This window comes from Hypanus sabinus, chromosome 4 (assembly GCF_030144855.1).
Source record: "Hypanus sabinus isolate sHypSab1 chromosome 4, sHypSab1.hap1, whole genome shotgun sequence".
Lineage (NCBI taxonomy): Eukaryota > Metazoa > Chordata > Chondrichthyes > Myliobatiformes > Dasyatidae > Hypanus > Hypanus sabinus.
In genome coordinates, this window is record NC_082709.1 from 67,824,315 (window position 1) to 67,843,437 (window position 19,123).

At 47.9% G+C, this 19,123-nt stretch overlaps 1 protein-coding gene across 2 annotated transcripts in view; it reads left to right on the forward strand.

Annotated features, from left to right (window-relative positions):
• The window catches only part of LOC132392859 (fibronectin-like), a 96,060-nt gene that overhangs the window by 71,282 nt on the left and 5,655 nt on the right, over window positions 1-19,123 (forward strand). For both annotated transcript variants that reach the window (XM_059967350.1, XM_059967351.1), the window contains 13 exons: window positions 1,500-1,664; window positions 2,355-2,510; window positions 3,352-3,465; window positions 3,952-4,224; window positions 5,827-6,014; window positions 6,210-6,297; window positions 6,607-6,783; window positions 7,422-7,511; window positions 8,704-8,883; window positions 10,803-10,892; window positions 12,577-12,920; window positions 13,507-13,645; window positions 15,143-15,313. In XM_059967350.1, the coding sequence (XP_059823333.1) occupies window positions 1,500-1,664; window positions 2,355-2,510; window positions 3,352-3,465; window positions 3,952-4,224; window positions 5,827-6,014; window positions 6,210-6,297; window positions 6,607-6,783; window positions 7,422-7,511; window positions 8,704-8,883; window positions 10,803-10,892; window positions 12,577-12,920; window positions 13,507-13,645; window positions 15,143-15,313 (2,175 nt within the window). The remainder of the gene's footprint in view (window positions 1-1,499; window positions 1,665-2,354; window positions 2,511-3,351; window positions 3,466-3,951; window positions 4,225-5,826; window positions 6,015-6,209; window positions 6,298-6,606; window positions 6,784-7,421; window positions 7,512-8,703; window positions 8,884-10,802; window positions 10,893-12,576; window positions 12,921-13,506; window positions 13,646-15,142; window positions 15,314-19,123) is intronic.

Below are 19,123 nucleotides of genomic sequence, written 5' to 3' on the forward strand. Positions count from 1 at the left end.
TGTGGATAGTCAGAGACTTTTCCCTGGACTGAAATGGCTAGCACGAGAGGGCACAGTTTTAAGGTGCTTGGAAGTAGGTACAGAGGAGATGTCAGGGGTAAGTTTTTCACACAGAGAGTGGTGAGTGCATGGAATGGGCTGCAAGTGATGGTGGTGGAGGTGGATACAATAGGGTCTTTTAAGGGACTCCTTGATAGGTACATGGAGCTTAGAAAAACAGAGGGCTATGGGTAACCCTAGGTAATTTCTAAAGCAAGTACATGTTTGGCAAAGCCTTTATTGTGCTGTAGGTTTTCTATGTTCTATGTTCATAAATCAAAGTACTGAGTACTTGAGGTGGGATGTTATGTTGAAGTTGTACAAGATGTTGCTGAGGCCCAATCTGGAGTATCGTGTGCAGTTATGGTCACCTCCTTACAGAGAAGACATCAATCATATTGAAAGAGGATGGAGAAAATTTACAAATATGTTGCTGGGAATTGAGGATCTGAGTTATAGGGAAAGGTTAACTATGCCTGAAGCATAGGAGAACGAGGGGAGATTTGACAGGATATACAAAATGATGAGAGTTATAGATGGAAGCCAAATGCAAATTGGAGTTTTCCACTGCGGTTGGGTGACTAGAACTAGACTTCACGGGTTAACGATGAGAAGTGGAAATATTTAAGGGAACATGAGGGGGATCTTCTTCACTCAGTGTGTGGTGAGTGTGGAACAGGTTGCTGGCAGAAATGGGAGATGATGGTTTGATTTCAACAATTGAGAGAAGTTTGGATGGGAGGGGTATGGAGGCTATGGACCAGGTGCAGGTTGATGGGACTAGTTTGGCACAGACTAAATAATCCAAAGAGCCTGTTTCAGTGCTCTTTGACTCTTAAAAAGTGAACGGCCAATACTAGAACCAAACAGGTTAAACTCTGGACTTTGAAATGATCCCATTTAACAAAAGGCCTAAATTTTGACCCTAGAATTTGAAGCTTAGTAGTGCTCGAGTCCAAAGTGACTGAGGAGAGGGGAGGGGAGGATGTCTTCCTGCCTTGTTTGGGTGGTGCGATGGCTCCACCTAAGGGTTAGAGAGTGTGGGTGGTGGCTGGAGGTCGTTAGGAGAAACAAACAAGCTGAGGCCATTCATAGAATGAGCATTTAACTTGTCTATCGGATGCTGGCGGCCCTCCTTAAAGTGGTTGAAAAAGCTTGGTATGTGGACCTTCCAGTCTGTTGACTATTTTAACAAGAGAAGGCACGAAATGAGCGTTAGGCAAGGAGCCCAACTTTGGTGTGAGTGTTGGCTCTGTATCTCAACAAAAGAGAACCTCAAATTGTGCCCCCTTTAAGTGCTTGTGATATCTGTTACTGCCACTGACGATGTACACATGAAATTAAGTTTTACACCGTTTCTCACTGGTAGTTTTACGTGTGATGTGGTTTAAGGATTATGCTTGTTTCATGTTCACCTCTTCCCTTCTAATTCTCTCCCACCCCCACCCCAAAACACACAGAAGGGGAAGGGCCCAGTAGGGAGATTACGGTGTCAGGAGCAGATTCATCAGTCACCATCACCAACCTTCGCCCAGACACTGAATACACCGTCACCGTGTCTGCCGTCACCGGCCGTGGCGACAGTCCGGCATCCAGCAAACCTATCGTGGGCTCTGAAAGAACAGGTAGGATGGGGATTGTGACCATGCAGTCCACCAGACTCCTGGTTTACAGACACCCGTGTGTATGAGCGAACTCCCATGTGTATCATGTTCTTGTAATTGTGTTTTTTCTGTACAAATTGTGTGCAATTAATGTTTTCGTTGTGAATGTTGCTGACATGATTCAATATGCCCATGACACTGCAGTAGGCTTTTTATTACACCTGTACACACATACTTGTGCCCTCCCTACCCCAAATCTCTCCCCCCCACCCCACTCTCTCCCCCCCAGCTCTCTCTCTCCCCCCCAGCTCTCTCTCTCCCCCCCAGCTCTCTCTCTCCCCCCCAGCTCTCTCTCTCCCCCCCAGCTCTCTCTCTCCCCCCCAGCTCTCTCTCTCCCCCCCAGCTCTCTCTCTCCCCCCCAGCTCTCTCTCTCCCCCCCAGCTCTCTCTCTCCCCACCCCACTCTCTCTCTCCCCACCCCACTCACTCTCTCCCCACCCCACTCACTCTCTCCAATTAGGTCTTGAACAAATTGCTCACAGCACCCACCAGGCCTGAGGAGATTTGTCAGTCACAGCCCTGCAAAGCATTTTTCCACCCCTAGCCCATTATATTGCTGTCTCTCCACTATCTCCAACCTGTTCCCGGGACACGAGAGGAACTAAAGACGACTGGCTCTTTATTGGAGACTCTGCCTTTTATCCTCCTGCAGAAATTGACATGCCAACTACTCTGAAGGTGGACGATGTGCAAGACCGCAGCCTGACCGTCAGCTGGACCCCTCCTGTTGCACCGGTTAAGGGTTATAGAGTCACCAGCACGCCAAGGAATGGGCATGGCCCAATCATATCCAAAACCGTTCCCCCAGGTCAGTCAAAGGAACTGCAGTGTTTGCTCGACTGGGGCCAGGGGAGATGGGTTTGTTACCATGACTGTCATCGTCTCTGTTAACTTCACGATTATGTCAGTGTGTTGTGTTGTAAGCTGGCTGATGTTACCTCAGTAGGGGTCAAACACGTGGGAATGGAGGGGTTTAGTCAGAAATGTTCAATGTGGTGGGAATGGCTTGCGGCCTTCAATTTTAACTTTCCATTTTTCAAGTGCACTCCTCCCCCAACTCACTTGAGTGGAAAGTGAAAGGGGACCATTGCCACTTCCTGATGACTCATTCTCCCATTTTTAATGTGTTAACATGGTAATTTAATAATTTATCCAGGGAAGCGAGGGTGAATTCGAAGGGAATGTGGGAATGCAGCCTGGCAGGTTTGAAAGGAGCATGGGAAATGGGAAGCAGTAATTAAAAGGGAATACAGGAAATAGAATGGAGAAGGGGAAAAGGCGGCCATTTTGAGCAACATGTACAACAAGCTGGAGGAACTCAGCAGGTCGGGCAGCATCTGCGGAAATGAGCAGTCAACGTTTCGGGCCGAGACGCTTCATCCGGACTGACCACAGCATCTGCAGTGTACTTTGTGTTGGCCATTTTGAGTACAGTGATTGCTGACAGATGGCTAGATAGAGATGACAGCTAATATGGAGCCAATTCTGAGCTATGGGGCATCGTTTCAAAGGTGCAGTCAGCTTGGGAGTGTTGGTCCTGGAACTCGGAACCTGAACATGTGGACTGGCATGAATATGGAGTTGTCTGGGAGGGGAGAGAGGTGAGGTTCAGGAGAAAAGGTAACTTTTCGATTGTCATCTACTTGCAGGTCAGAAACGACTGACCATCGAGGGTTTGGCGCCAACAGTGGAGTACCTGGTCAGTGTGTACGCTCTGGGAGAGCACGGGGAGAGTCTGCCCCTCACCGAAACAGCAGTAACAGGTAGGTACTCGGAAGGATATTTATGAGAAATCTGAGGGGGAACAAGGTGCTGGGAGCATGGAATGACTGCCACTGGATGTGGGTTCATTTGCAACATTTAGGGGAAGTTTGGAAAGGTACATGGATGAGAGGATTGTGGAGGGATATGATGGAGAGGTAAGAGAGTGAGGTGGGGAGACAATGAGGGGGGAGAGAGACCTATTGGATGCTTTGGGCCCAATAATAGGCCAGGAAAATTCTGAAGGGAGATGGTGCTAACTATTTGCAGGGAGGATTCAGGGGAAAGATTTGGGGGCGGTTTCTAAAAGGCTCGGATGGGGTTTCTACTGAATAGGACAAAACATGCCAGCTTCCCACTGGTGTTCTTTCTCAAGCTGCAGTCCAGCCCCAATGCAAACTGTTCCATGTCCTTTTAGACCAGAGGCAGCCGGTCAGGAAGAGATGCTTAAAAATTCCTTTTGTTGCTTTCTCCTTGTTTTTTGCCAGCGCACACCAGCCAGCCCAAAGAACTGATCTTCTCGGACGTGGATGCAGATTCCATGCGGCTGGCATGGGAGAAGCCAAAGGGGAGGGTCACGGCCTACAAGATCATCTACTCTAGCCCCGAAGATGGAGCCCGGGAGCTCAGGCCCAGCCCCAGCTCCAGGGACGTTTCTGCTGAGCTGACTGGTCTGCGCCCGGGCACGGAGTACCAAGTGGAAGTGTATGCTGTATTAGATGGCAAGGAGAGCTCTCCTTTCATGGGCAAACAGACTACAGGTAAGCAACTGGGGCTTGATGATCTGTGAACAGCCCGTGGCTGCAGATGGTGGACAGATTTGAGATAGTTAGTTTAATCCATCACACACTTTGCCTGTGTTATGTAGAAACAAGCACAGTAGCGTAGTGAAGGACATAACACTATCACAGTATCAGTTGTGAAATAGAGGTAATGTGCAGCTGGGGCCGGGGAGTCGTAGCCATGCTACGTTGCACGATGGCACTCGAAGGCTGCTCCCGGCACAGTCCTCACTCGTTTATTTAGATGCAAACCACGCACTTCATTCCACGTTTCGAGGTACCTGCAACAAATCTTTAAAAAGAAGTGAAATGCAAACTCTTGCCATTTTTCGATGGTGGAATAATCCTGTTCTAATCGGGAGACTCGGCACTGGTCATGAGCTCTGTCTGCGAGAGGCACAGTGAAGTGGAATGGACATTTCGCCTCCACTCGTTTGCTCAGTACTTAATTCTGAGGGTGAGGAGGTTATTCCAATTACATGTTCTCTCTCTATACTTGTGCACCCTTCTAGCCTACTAAAAGGTGGCAAATTAATTTAGGGGGCATTACCTTTGAATGCAGTGAATAGGTTGGCTCAATTGCTGCTCTAGGCTTTTGTAAAAAGGGAGCTAAATTTCAGCCTTGTTAATATGAGTCACAGATCGTCCTGGGTTCATTCATACTGGGAAGTATATTTTTCCTCCAAAACTAACATGCGTGAACCTACTTGAGTTCCTGCAACGGACCCGCAGCTTCAGTACGTCTTCTTTTACAGACTTAAAATTCCTGAGCTTGCTAGGCGACGTTTGAGTTCACTTTCTGGGTTATTAGTTCAGAGACCAAGATAAACAGGGAAGTGTGTTCTCAAGCTGATTTCCCCTCCCTTGCCCCAGCCCAAAGTGGCTGGTGGTCTAACCAGGCCAGCTCCATCAGAAGCTCTTCTGGCAATTAACTGCTAGGATGCAGGTCAAAGGTCACAGAGACAAGTTCATCCGTTGTTCTTGCTGCAGCTCAGTGGTGATGCTGTTAAAGGCTAAAGGTGCAAGCTCATCACCGGAGAACCAGACTTAACGTCTTAACATGAAAGAGAACAATTAGCTTCATTTGTTACATGCACGTCGAAACATACGGTGTAATGTAGTATTTGCATCAAATTAAATCAGTGAGGATTGCACTGGACAACCCAAAATAGCATGGCCACAACTCACTAACCCTACTAGCCCCATATGGGAGGAAACCAGAGCCATTAGAGGAAACGCACGTGATCACGGGAGGAATGTACAGACTCCTTACAGACAGCCACAGGAATCGAACCCCAATCTTACAGCTGGCGCTGAAACGGCGTTACACTAAACCCTACACCGCTGTGATTCTGAAGAGTGCGGACAATAGAACATCGGCGTGCTTATTCCCTCATTTGGATGTAGAGGCCAAGTTTTCAAGCCAGTGCAGAGATAATGATCAGGCAAGAGAAGTTGTTGACCCATTGTCCCCCTACATGTGGGAGCGCACGTCAGAAGTCTTTTATAGGCCCGAAAACACTTGTGTTTCATGAAGTTGTTGAGGTGTGGAATAACCACCAATTTCTTTCTTCCTTGCAGCCATTCCGCCGCCAACCAACCTGGAGTTTGTGCAGGTGACTCCGACCAGCTTGACCATAAGCTGGCACGCCCCTCATGCCGAGCTGACTGCTTATCGCGTGGTGGTGAAACCGAAGGAGAAGGCCGGCCCAAGCCAGCAGCTGAACATTGGCCCCGATAACACCAGTGCCACCATCTCTGGTCTCATGGTGAGGCTCCCTGCTGACACCCATCTACTGGCTCCTGTGGGACACAAGTGCCAGCACTGAGTTCTTGGGCCAAATGGTCTGTTTCTATTGCTCTTAGAGCAGGTTACAGGATTATACAGTATCATGGGGTGAAGGGCCTGCTTTGTTTGTGATGTTCTGCGTAATTCCTATCCAATCTTATTTCTGTAAACCCAGGTCGCGACCAAGTACAACATCTTCGTTTATGCAGTCAAGGACTCCATGACCAGTCTGCCCTTGGAAGGCGTCAAAGCGACGCTGGAAGGTGAGTTCTCTCCTTCATGCCCTTTGTCCTCTCTCACTGTATGCAGAAACTCTCACCCTCGTGCCTCCTGGACCTGGCTGTTCCCTCAGTACCGGGGGGGGGGGGGGGGTGTCCTGAAGCTCTGCCGCCCCTGATTTTTATCATCTCCCCCCCCCCCCCCACCCCCCCAGTGATCGGTAGCCGGACTCCCCAAAGCCAAGGGTCTCAATCCCTGTCAACTGCCTACTTAGCGTCCTTGTCCGACCCTCTGGCCGCCTCACAGTGCGGTAATGCCATGCACCTGACAGCTGTGTTACACCCCTCTACCAGATATCAGCCCGCCGCGTCGGATCCAGGTCTCCAGCAGGACGGAGACCAGCATCACGCTGCAGTGGCGCACCAGGATGGAGCAGATCACCGGCTTCCAGGTCGATGTTGTGCCCACTGGCGGTACGATCCCCATTCAGAAGATATTGAGACCCGATATTCGCACCTACACCATCACAGGTAAAGCCAGCGGTATTTGCTGCCCGCGGGTTGAGTAACTCTGGTACCTTTTCTTCCATTTTACCGCCCACCACAGCGTCCACAAAGAGAGCATTTGATCGAAAGCAGCCCTGATTGAAACATCAACTCCGCGTTTTGCTTGTTCCCTTGGTTCTGAGTTCTCCCAATTACTGAATATTATGAGTGGAGTCACTCAGCATAACGGAGTACACCAGCAGCCTATTCGTTCATCGACCCGCATTCCTCTGGGATGTGAGTGGGCATTGGAGCGTTCACACAGAGAACACAGATATCGCCAGAGGTCAGGCCTGACCCCGGGTCTCTGGTGCTGTGAGTCAGCAGCTCGACTAGCTGTGCCGATATGTTACTGTGTCCTTCGCGTTCTCTCCTCTTCAAAGGATTATAGTCTGCAGTTAATGACCTCTCTGCACACCCATTTCATCCTTTCCAAGGCCCTGATCCGCATAGGTGTGTGGCAGTCCCTCAGAATTAATTTGTTCAAGGAGTTCTGAATTATCTGTGTCATGATTGTGCTGAGGTACACGCTGCTAAACTGCCTCTTCCTCATCACATTTTATTCCTCCTGTGACGGCACTTCATTTCCCTTCAGTCTGATGATGACCTTTTTCCTTCCACAGGCCTCAACCCTGGCACGGAGTACAAGATCAGCATCTACAGCCTCAGCGGCACCTCCCGCAGTCCGCCTGCCTTAGTCACAGCTCGAACGGGTGAGGACCCCCCCACCCCCACACAGGCGACGGAGGATTGGGGGGTGATTTGGATTGCTTTGACATGTCGTAGCGTTGAACAGGCCCTTAACTGCACCAGCTCAATGCTGACCAATGAGTACCCACCTACACTGTTTGGTCCTTCTCTCCCTTGATGATCCAAATGCTCATCAAAATCCTTAACTATTGTGAGAGTACCTACCTCCACTTCTCCAAAAAAAAATTCTGATCCCCTCCACCTCTCCAAAAGAAATATTCTGATCCCCTCTAAATTTCTTAACCCTCTACATTTGAGAAAAAAAATAATCTCCATGTTCCCTGTTCTATCTGACCCCTTGAAATTTTGAATACCTTTTCAGGTTTCCTTTTAGCCCTCTCTGAAGGCAAGCCCCTGTTCATTCTCTCACTTGAAAACTGAATTGGCCAGCACAGTCTGTTTCTAGTCAAGATGGTGCCAAGCTGTGGTCACAGCTCAGACGGTTTTTGAAGAGATTTTTAGGTTCATGTGGGTCAGGTTAGGACTGGGGAGACAGAAATGTGGTTGAATTAGAGGTCAGGCCAGAGTCTAGGTCTCTGCGAGTCTGCTGAGAAAGTCTGCAAACTCACAAATCTGCTGGAGGTCGAGGACGTCCTGTCGTGGGGTTGGATGGAGGGAGGAATGGGGCTCCTTTTGCTGCTGTTGTTTAATTGGTCGTTGCGTTCTGCCGAGCTTGGTGGGCACATCATGGTGGCAGTGCTTGTGGGCAGCCCCCACCACATCGCCAGGGTGTGTTGCTTGGTACCGCAGTTCACTGTTTTGATGTTCAGTACATGTGATAAGTAAACAAATCTGAATCTGCTCTGCCAGTGTGCCATTGTCGCTCCCTGAAGAGTGGCTGGGCCTGTCCTTGACTTGCTATTCCAGCACTTGACTGGCACATTGTGGAGAGAGGAGAGTTCAGTGGAGCATCTTCTCTGCACCCACCTATTCAACCATCTCCTTATTCTGACGGTGCCCGATCTCTGAAGCCAAGGCTGAGTGTGTTGGGATGTCAGGATAGGTGAGCTGCAGCTTGGAGGCCTTGCCTAGAGCAGGAGCTACCATTCTGGACTTTGTGGGGGGTTACCAGATTGGGGGGGAGGTGAGATGGCATTCATTTCCGAGCAAAGAAAGTGAAGTAACCTGTTTCTCCCATGTTTCAACCTTTCCCAGTTGTTGATTCTCCCTCCAATCTCCGGTTCATCTCTGTGACGGAAAACACCATCATGTTCACCTGGCAGCGCCCCCGCTCAAAGATCACGGGGTATCTCATCACCTACCACCCCACTGGAGGCCATCCCAAGATGCTCCGTCCTCAGCCGGGACCCAACAGACAAGAGGCAGAGATCACAGGTAAGCATCACCCACAAGCGCCCCAATAGCAGGCAGGGAGCTTTGCAGTACATGAGATCACTGAGTCAGCTCACAGCCATCTTCGTTTCGGTAAAAATGAGCTGCTGAAGGAACTCACGAGGAATATTTGGAGAGGCATAATGATTAGAAGTAGTCAGCACGGCTTTGTCAAAGGCAGGTCCTGCCTTACGAGCCTGATTGAATTTTTTTGAGGATGTGACTAAACACATTGATGAAGGAAGAGCAGTAGATGTAGTGTATATGGATTTCAGCAAGGCATTTGATAAGCTACCCCATGCAAGGCTTATTAAGAAAGTAAGGAGGCATGGGATCCAAGGAGACATTGCTTTGTGGATCCAGAACTGGCTTGCCCACAGAAGGCAAAGAATGGTTGTAGACGGGTCATATTCTGCACGGAGGTCAGTGACCAGTGGTGCGCCTCAGGGATCTGTTCTGGGACCCTTACTCTTTGTGATTTTTATAAATGACCTAGATGAGGAAGATGGGTTAGTAAGTTTGCTGATGACACAAAGGTTGGAGGTGTTGTGGATAGTGTGGAGGGCTATCAGAGGTTACAGCGGGACATTGATAGGATGCAAAACTGGACTGAGAAGTGGCAGATGGAGTTCAACCCAGATAAGTGTGAGGTGGTTCATTTTGGTAGGTCAAATATGATGGCAGAATATAGTATTAATGGCAAGACTCTTGGCAGTGTGGAGGATCAGAGGGATCTTGGGGTCTGAGTCCATAGGATGCTCAAAGCAGCTGTGCAGGTTGACTGTGTGGTCAAGAAGGTGTATTGTGTATTGGCCTTCATGAACCATGAGATGGAGTTTAAGAGCAGAGAGGTGATGTTGCAGCTATATAGGACCCTGGTCAGGATGTGGTGTATAGAAAGGGTGCAGAGGAGATTTACAAGGATGTTGCCTGGATTGGAGAGCATGCCTCATGAGAATAAGTTGAGTGAACTCGGCTTTTTCGTCTTGGAGCAACGGAGGATGAGAGGTGTATAAGATGATCAGAGGCATTGATCGTGTGGATAGTCAGAGGCTTTCTCCCAGGGCTGAAATGGCTAGCACAAGAGGGCACAGTTTTAAGGTGCTTAGAAATAGGTTCAGAGGAGATGTTGAGTAAGCTTTTTACTCAGAGAGTGGTGGAGGCAGATACGATCGGGTCTTTTAAGAGGCTGCTCGATAGGTACATGGAACTTAGAAAAATACAGGGCTATGGATAACCCAAGATAATTCCTAAAGTAAGTACATGTTTGGCACTACATTGTGGGTCGAAAGGCCTGTATTGTGCTGTAGGTTTTCTAAGATACAGGAGCAGAATTAGGCCATTTGGCCCATTAAGTCTGCTTGGCTTCATCATAGCTAATCCATTCCTTTTCAGCCCCAGTCTCCTGCCTTCTCCCCGTAATCCATCGTTCACAGACCAATCGCAAATCTAGTTACAGCTAATAAAAACTAAATAAGTAGTTCAAAAAGTGATGTCATGTTCCTGGACCGTTCAGAAATTAGATGGCAGAGTGGGGAAGGCTGTTCATGAAACGTTCCCGAGTGTGCATTCTCAGGCTCCTGTACCTCCTCTCTAATGGTAGCAATCAAAAAAGGGCATGGCCTGGGAGGTGGGAATCCTTAATGACATGGTGTGTTCTTAAGGCATCACCTTTTGAAGCTTTCCTCATGCTGTGGGGCTAGTGCCCGTACTAGAGCTGGCTGAGTTTACAACCCTCGTTAACTTTTCCTGATCCTGGACAACCAGTTAGCAATACCTCATCTTCCAAATTGCATATATACGGTCAAAGTACAGAACTCCACCAATGGTTAACGATCACAGCAGCATCCTAATCTTCAGGAAGCAACTGGGATGCGCAGTCTGTTCCAACAATATAAATTGCATCTTCTCCCCCTCATTAGGCCTAAAGCCTGGAACCGAGTACGTTATCAACATTCGAGCTCTTCAGAACTCTGAACAGAGTGAGCTGCTGACCGGGAGGAAGAGAACAGGTGAGGGGTTTCTTACAGCAAATAAAATGTGGGGCAAACCGGTTCTCACACCTCTTTGTCTTGTATGTGGGCCACTCTTTCGGCACAGTTTGACTTCACTCCGGCAAGGCAAGGTTTTATTGCAGCTTCTCACAGTCTAAAACGAGGATCTGTCATTTGTGGAGTTTATTCCCCTGAGGGCAAATTTACAAATGGAGCATAATGACCTCCCGAGTTTGGATGGCAACAAAAGCCAGATGCTTGGACTTCAGAAACTGCTGGCTTTAATCAGCAAAACTTCTTGGCAGCTCTTGGTAAGGTCCAATTAAACGATCCATGTTTCCGGCTGCCTTGAAGAAAAGAATGCCTCGGCAGCAAGATCTGCTAGTTGACGAGACAGATTTTAAGCTGCTGGTACCCGTTGGGGCAAACTGTTCTGGTGCTGCAGTGTGGAAAATGCAAGTCAGAGCAGTGTGGGGTGCAGACGTGACGGTGTCCATGTGTGGGTTTGTAGAATGTGTGTCTTTGGCGCAGGTGCATTAACATACGTGTATGCAATGTGCGGAACGGCAGCTTCACTTCCAGGGTGCACACCATTCTGACTCGGCATCTCCTTTCCCAACACCACTTTAAAATCGTAAGAAGTCCTCGCCTATCAGAATGAAGGGGGCACCTGTGTTCGAGAAGCCTCCCTTCTCCTCTGGGACCCACAGAGGTGGCCAGTAGTTGTTGGTCCCGGCAGTGACATTTCCCTCTTGGACTCGTTGAATGTAATAATGCCTTGCTGTCGTTCCAGCACAGTATGTATGCATGCCTGCACGTTTTAAGATCTACAACCGAGTTTAAGTGCTGACAACCCTTTCAGTCTTTTTTTCCTTAATCAGGTTCGGTATACTCCCAAGGCCAGCTAAAGAACACAAGTCGGTTTTGTTAACACTCTTCAATCATGAAATATTTGGGTGCTAACTATCTGTCCCAAGTCCCAGTGTCCACTGCCCCTGACTCCTGTCTTCCCTGCCCTTCATGAAGGTAGCTGTTCTGGTTCAGGTCTGGCAGTGCTGGAGTAACCTTCAATAACAGCTGGCTGTGGTCTTCGCTGGCTGCTCGCTGCTGACCGCCTGATAAAGTTACCCTTGCTCTGATCTGCTGGTGGGGTGTGCTTGAGGGTTCTTGTCTTTCTCTCACCCTTTCAAGCAGTGAGTTTCAAATCCCTGTCATCTTCAGGGTGAAAAAGATTCTCCACAGCTGTCCTCTAATCCTTCACCCAAAGACTAGATTTTTTTTGCACACTCTTCCCATTTACTCTGCGAATCGCTAAATGGTACCGGTGCTGGATTACGTTTCGCTGCCGGCCACCTTGCCTGCAGGCTTACTTTGGCCAATCTGCACGCGAGCTCAGCCTGTCCCCTGCCTCCTTATCGTGGGTGCTGGATAGCTCATGCTGCCCCCTAGTGCATGCTTTGTTCAATACATGCGGACCATCTTTGCTTGTTTTTTGTTAACCCTGCTCCGCGCAGCCATCGAAAGCAGTCGCTGCTTGCTAACCTGCATCGTTCTTTTGCTTCAGAAGCTCTCTTCCCGCAGCTTGCCACTTCCCTGCCGCCTGAAAGGCCCCAGCAGCCTGCGTCCTGGAGTGATCGCTTGCCCCTTGACTCGTCAAGGCCGCCCACAGATTCCAGTCATGACAGGTGGCATGGTGTATCAGTTTCAGGATCGGGTTGGCCCTACCCGTCGGGCCCCGGGACGAGCGAACGTGACAGCCATCAGAGACCGCCCATCTATTTCAAGCCAATCAACACCACAGTGGACCACAGGGAAAGTGAGGATGACAGGGTGCCAGGACACTACATAGTCACCCCCACCGTACCCTCCCAACACCTCGAAGCAGGAATTGTGGAGGAGAGTGGTAGGCAGCCAGACCACACCACCAGCCATCCACCTGGAAGGGATGTCTTGAATACGTACACCATCTCCTGGAACCCGGTTGCCGATGCCATTGAGTACCTGGTCTCGTGTTACCCTGCCGAGAGTGACAAGCTATTACTTAAGGTAACAGCAGGCTTCCTGATTAAACGTTAACTTCACTATATTACATGCACATTATTGGGTCAGTGGGTGGATTCCCCACATGCACCCGACGAACGGGCAAATGTACCAGTGCTCGGGGTTGAACTCGGTGTCAGGGAGTAGACGTGCTGGCTTTGTTCCACAATGCAGTCCTAGGGATCTTAAGCAAGACCCTATTCAAAATATCCTGTCCAGAAGCCCCTGGTCCTGTGTAGCCCACTGTATTTTCAGGCAGTCCCACCCAGACACTAATTCTGTGGGTTCTGAGGAAACGGGCGCACTTGGTCAGAGGTCGGAGTAAACCACTCCGCCCAATAAAAGCAAGAGCACGTCCTCGACTACTGGAAAACCAGAGTGGGTGAAAATGCAAAGAACACTATCAAGCCAGGCAGCATCTGGGGAGAGGAACACAATTAGTGTAACGCAATGGGCTTTGTCAGAACTGGGAAAGGGGAATAAACGGGGCAGCTTTAAGCAGCCAGAAAGGGTGGGTATCCCCTTTGAACAATCCTCGACAGGACAAGGCCGGGCCTGACATGGTGACAAAGCTATTATGTCTGCCTTCCAGGTGCGGGTACCAGGAACCGTATCCTACGCTGTGCTTCACGACCTGAAGTACGGGGAACGGTACAACGTAGTGGTGGAAGCTCTGAATCGGGACGGGAGACAAAGAATATTGGAGGAAACTATCACCGCCGAACATCAGTGTAAGTCTGAATTAAGCTTTTGCAGCAACCCAACTTTTTCATCTTCCCCCTCGACAGCACCGTTTTCTATGTCATCACCATCATCAGTGGTGGCAAATCTCCTCACTTCCATGAGCAGTCCAGCCAATCAAACTGTCTCCATCGGGGTTGTCTGCCTCCCATCAGGATTAGCCCGTACTCATCCCTCTCCTATCTTGCTGAAACTCTTCCTGCCACCTCCTGTCAGACATCTTCCCCTGTCCCTGTCCCCACCCCCGAGTCCTGATGAAGCTGCATTCAGCTCAGAAGAGGTAGGGCATTGAAGTAACCACCCCCAACTTTTTCATGGATCTTATTTCTCAAGTTGTGTTTGACCAGCGACACAAGATGTCCTCTGGTCTAGCCCTAGGGTCCACAGGTAGTGTGGACGAAGCACTGGACCCTTTGGAAGTGAGGTATCTCTCCACGTGGACTGAAACTCTGCAGCACAACATCTGTACCCCGCCTTTCCATTCTTCTCCAGCAACAGTAAATCCAAACCAAGCTCCCAGCTAATTCTCCCACCGAATCTCAGAGATAATCAGCACCAGAGGCTCTGTAGCTGACCAGGCTAGCAATTGCAGTGCGAGAGAAGCATGGCCCGTCTACCTTGCCACGAGATGTTTTGTGTTACAAGGGAGGTCAGCAAGTTGGGCTTTGTCAACCCTGGCCGCTTTTCGGCCTCTGAATAGTGACCTGAAGGTAAATGGGCTGGGTGAAGCGGGGCGTTTCGCTCATTGTGAATTCTGCTTTGATGCTCCTGGATCTCTACCAGAAGGACTGTCACAACAGAAGTCGTGAATAAAGTTGGGATTGAGAAGCTCAATGGTCATTTGCCCCCATGTCACGTTCTGGCAGTGAAGACAGGAATTTTTTTAACTTTGCTGGAGTACTCACATTTCAGAAGTACACCAAAATCCCTCCTGTTGCCTTGGCAACCGAACATGCAGCAAGGTGGTTGCTATCTGGTTGTCCCCAGGTCATCACAAAGTCCCTTTTGATTTGTCTACACTGTGGCACGTGGGAGTAGGTGGTGTTTGCCCCTCCTGATGAAGAGATACAGGGATGTGTGGAATAATGATCTGAAATGGGAAGTGGGGACAGAATCAGTCGTGGCCTTTGGGGGTCGTTGTAGAGGCATTTGACAGGGTATGACTTGCAAGGCAGTGGAATAACTGCTCTGTGGTGTGGGATTCTACCTGGGAGGTAGCATTGGCTTTGAGATCCAGCAGTCCCACAAATGGCATTGCGTGCATGTACAGCCACTGCCCTGGCTGGGTCTCAGCACAGTGGAGTCCCTTGGTTTTGTCAGCCCACCTAGGAGGCAGCACATGGATCGTGCTGGACCACCAACAGAATCGTCAGCTCCTGCGTGAGAAGAGTCCTGGGTTGCCGCTGAAAGGGTTTGGGTTTGGCAAGTCACGGTTGGTGAGCTGGTCCTGGTTAATTGATGCCATTCTTTGTATCTGCTCCCCACAGCTCCCATCCAACCAGATCGGCTTGCCCCTTCACAGGAGTACTGCTATGACACCATCACCAGAACCAAGTACGCGGTTGGCGAGGAGTGGGAACGCATGTCTGAGACCGGATTCAAGCTGTGGTGCATATGCATAGGTTATGGAAACGGTTATTTCAAGTGTGATTCATCTAGTGAGTAGTCGGTGGCACATTCTTCAAACCCCATTCCAGCTGCCTTTACCCTTCACCCGGACCTCCCTCCGCATGTTTGGGGCAAGCAGATGTCTCTGGGAATAGCACTGAATGAAGCAGACATAAACAGCCCACAATGGCTGACAATCCCACGGGCAATGCCGGCTTTCAGAGGTGACCACAGTGGTCACGTAGATAGTTCCTTGTTTCCAGACCTCATTCAGACCAGTAAGTTGGAGCAGTGGCTAAGATCCACTCGGAATGACTTTTACATACCAGATAGAACATTTCATAATGGCCCACGATATTGTTCCTATCTTTTAACTTAAGATCACTTTAACACTTCCCTCCCACAGTCTTCCATTTCTCCTTCATCCATGAGTCTATCTGAGAGTCTCCTAAATGTCCCAGAAGACCTTAAGACATAGAAGCAGAAGGAGGTCAATTAGCTCATCAAGTCTGTTCCTTACTTCAACATGGCTGATTTGTTTTCCTCTCAATCTCACTCTCCTTCCTTCTCCATGTAACCTTTCATGCCCTGACTAATATAAACTTATCAGCCACAACCACTCCTGGCAACAAATACCACAGATTCGCCACCCTCTGGTTAAAGAAATTCCTCCTCAGCTCTATTCTGAATGGACTTCCCTCTGTTCTGAGGCTGTGCCCTCTGGTCCTAGACTCTACCACTATAGGAAACATCCTCTCCACACCCACTCTATCTAGGCTTTTCAACACTTGATGGGTTTCAAGGAGATTCCCCCCCCTCATTCTTCCAAATTCCAGCAAATACAGACTCAGAGCCACCAAACCCTCATACAATAACCCTTTCATTTCCGGAATTATTCTCATGAACCTCCTCTGAACCCTCTCCAATGTCATTGCATCCTTCCTTAGATAAGAGGCCCAAAACTGCTCATAATTCTCCTGTGCAGTCTAACCAATGCCTTGTAAACCCTCAGAATTACGTCTTGCTCTTTATACTCCAGTCTTAGCAAAATAAATGCTAACATTGCATTTGCCTTCATCAGTTTTTCAGATTTCAGTTTCAGTTTATTGTCATTTAGAAACCACAAATGCAATGCAGTTAAAAAATGAGACAATGTTCCTCCAGAATGATATCACAAAAGCACATGACAAAACAGTCTATGCCAGAAAATCCACATAACGTTTGGCAATCCCCAATCTAGAGTCTGGAGAGGTTGCTGTGTATTAATATCGCGCTACCGTCTTAGCACGTTCCCCAGAAAGGAGCTCCAAACCCACCAGACAAAACAAGACCAAAAATTAAAGCTACAAGACCTGCACAAAACCACATAGTTACAACATATAGTTACAACAGTGCAAACAATAGCATAATTGATTTAAAAAAAAAACAGACCATGGGCACAGTAAAAATAGTCCAAAGATGTTAAAAGACTATAAGTTCGAAAGAAACCACCACACAGTTTCCACAAGTCCTCAGGGTCCCAATAGACCACACCACAGACTCAACCTATTAGTACAGTTAACCTTTAGGGAATAATGCACAAGGACTCCTAAGTCCCTTTGCACATCCGATTTTTGAATTTTCTCCATATTTGGAAAATAGTCTATACTTTTATTCTTACTACCAACACACATGATCATACACTTCCCGACACTATAGCACTGTATTCCATCTGCCACTTCCTTGCCCATTCTCCTAATCTGTCCAAGTCCTTCTGTGGCCTCCCTGCTTCTTCAGCACTACAGTGCCTTGTAGAAGGATTCAGCCCCCAACCAGGGATTTTGATCAGTTTAACTAAGAATTTTTATTTGTGTGTCATATTGATCATAGTCAATCGCAAAAAACAAAATTGTAAGGCATGAAAAACTAAAAATTCAAAAACAGAAATGTCAACAATTCAAAAGTACTTAAAAAAAACAATCCACTGTGCTCAGCACTTAGTTGAACTTCCTCTCACAGCTATTACAGTCCTTTTGGATTAAATCTTTATTAGCTTTGCACAGTGTGATGGAGCAAGATTTGCCCATTTCTTATTGCAAAATTGCTCAAGTTATGCCACAACACACACAAAATGCTGGTGGAACACAGCAGGCCAGGCAGGACCTGACGAAGGGTCTCGGCCCGAAACGTTGACAGTGCTTCTCCTTATAGATGCTGCCTGGCCTGCTGTGTTCCACCAGCATTTTGTGTGTGTTGTTTGAATTTCAAGCGTCTGCAGATTTCCTCGTGTTTGCTCAAGTTATGCCAGATCAGTTGGGGAGCCGTGGAGGACAGCAGTCTTCAGGTCTTGCCAGAGATGTTTGATTGAAGATCAGGACTCTTTAACATCATTTAAAAAAATTTAAAGCCACTCCTTGGTTGCTCTGGCAATGTGCTTTGGGTCGTTGGCCTACTGAAAGACAAACTTCCTCCCCAGTTTAAGCTTTTTGGCAGAGGCTAGCAGGTTTTTATCCAGGATCTCTCTGTATTTAGCAGCATTTATTTTCCCATCAATCCTGACCAGATTTCCAGTCTCTGCTGCTAAAAAAACATCCCAATAGCATGATGCTACCTCCACCATACTTACCAGTAGGGATGGTGTTCCCTGGGTGATTCGTAGTATTAGATTTACACCACACATACTCCTTACTGTTAAAGGCCAAAAAAGTTCCAGTTTAGTTTCAACTGACCACAAGCCCTTCTTCCACATTTTTACAGCATCTTCTAAGTGATGCTTTGCAAAGCCGCTACAGGCAAGGATGTGCTTATTTTTTTTTAAATAGGATTTTCTCCTTGTCACTCTTCCATAAAAAACCTATTAGTGCAAGGCCTTGGAGAGTTTGGAGCCACAAACTTCTGCAACTCACTCAATGATTGTTGGAGTCGGAGCCTCTCTTACAAGTGCCTTTCTTCTTCAGCAATTAAGTTTAGAGGGGCTGTGGTTTCATATTTAGTTGGTAAGATAATATATAGCACCTGAGGAAGGTCAGCGTAGTAACTACAAAAGAGATGAATACTTTTGCAGTCTCACAATTTTGGTTTTTAATTTGTAGTAAATTGTTGACAGGTTTTGGAATTTTTCTTTTGATTTGTCATGATGCACATTTTATAGATTTGCTCAAAAATCCTACTTTAATATATTTTATATTGAGAAAATGAGATAGTAAAATCTGAAAATAGTTGTGCGGACTGGATACTTTTTCAAGGCACTATACCTGCCCCTCCACCTATCTTTGTATCATCTGCAAACTTGGCCACAAAGCCATCAATTCCGTCATCCAAATTATTGACATAGAACATAAAAAGAAATTATCCCAGTATCGACCCCTGTGGCACCCAATCAGCAAAGGTTCCCTTTACTCCCACTCTTTGCCTCCAGCCAATCAATGAATCCTCTATCCATTCTAGTATCTTTCCTGTAACACCATGGGCTCTTACCTTGTTAAACAGCCTTATGTACAGCACCTTGTCAAAGGCCTTCTGAAAATCCAAGTACACACATCCACCAATTCTCCTTCGTCTATTCTGCTTGGTATTTCCTTAAAAGAATTCCAAAAGATTTGTCAAGCAAGATTTTCTAAGGAAACCATGCTAAATTTGGCCTTTTTTTCTTAACCATGTGCCTCCAAATATCCTGTGATGTCATCCTTGATGGTTGACTCCCGACACTGATGTCAGGTTAACTAGCTTATAGTTTCCTTCCTTCTGCCTCCCTCCCTTCTTGAAGAGTGGAGTGAGATTTGCAATTTCCCATTCTACCTTCAGACCTTTCAGTTTCCCAAGCACCCTAGTGATAGCAACTGCAGTCACTTCTCAAATATCCAGCATACTGCTAGTGTCTT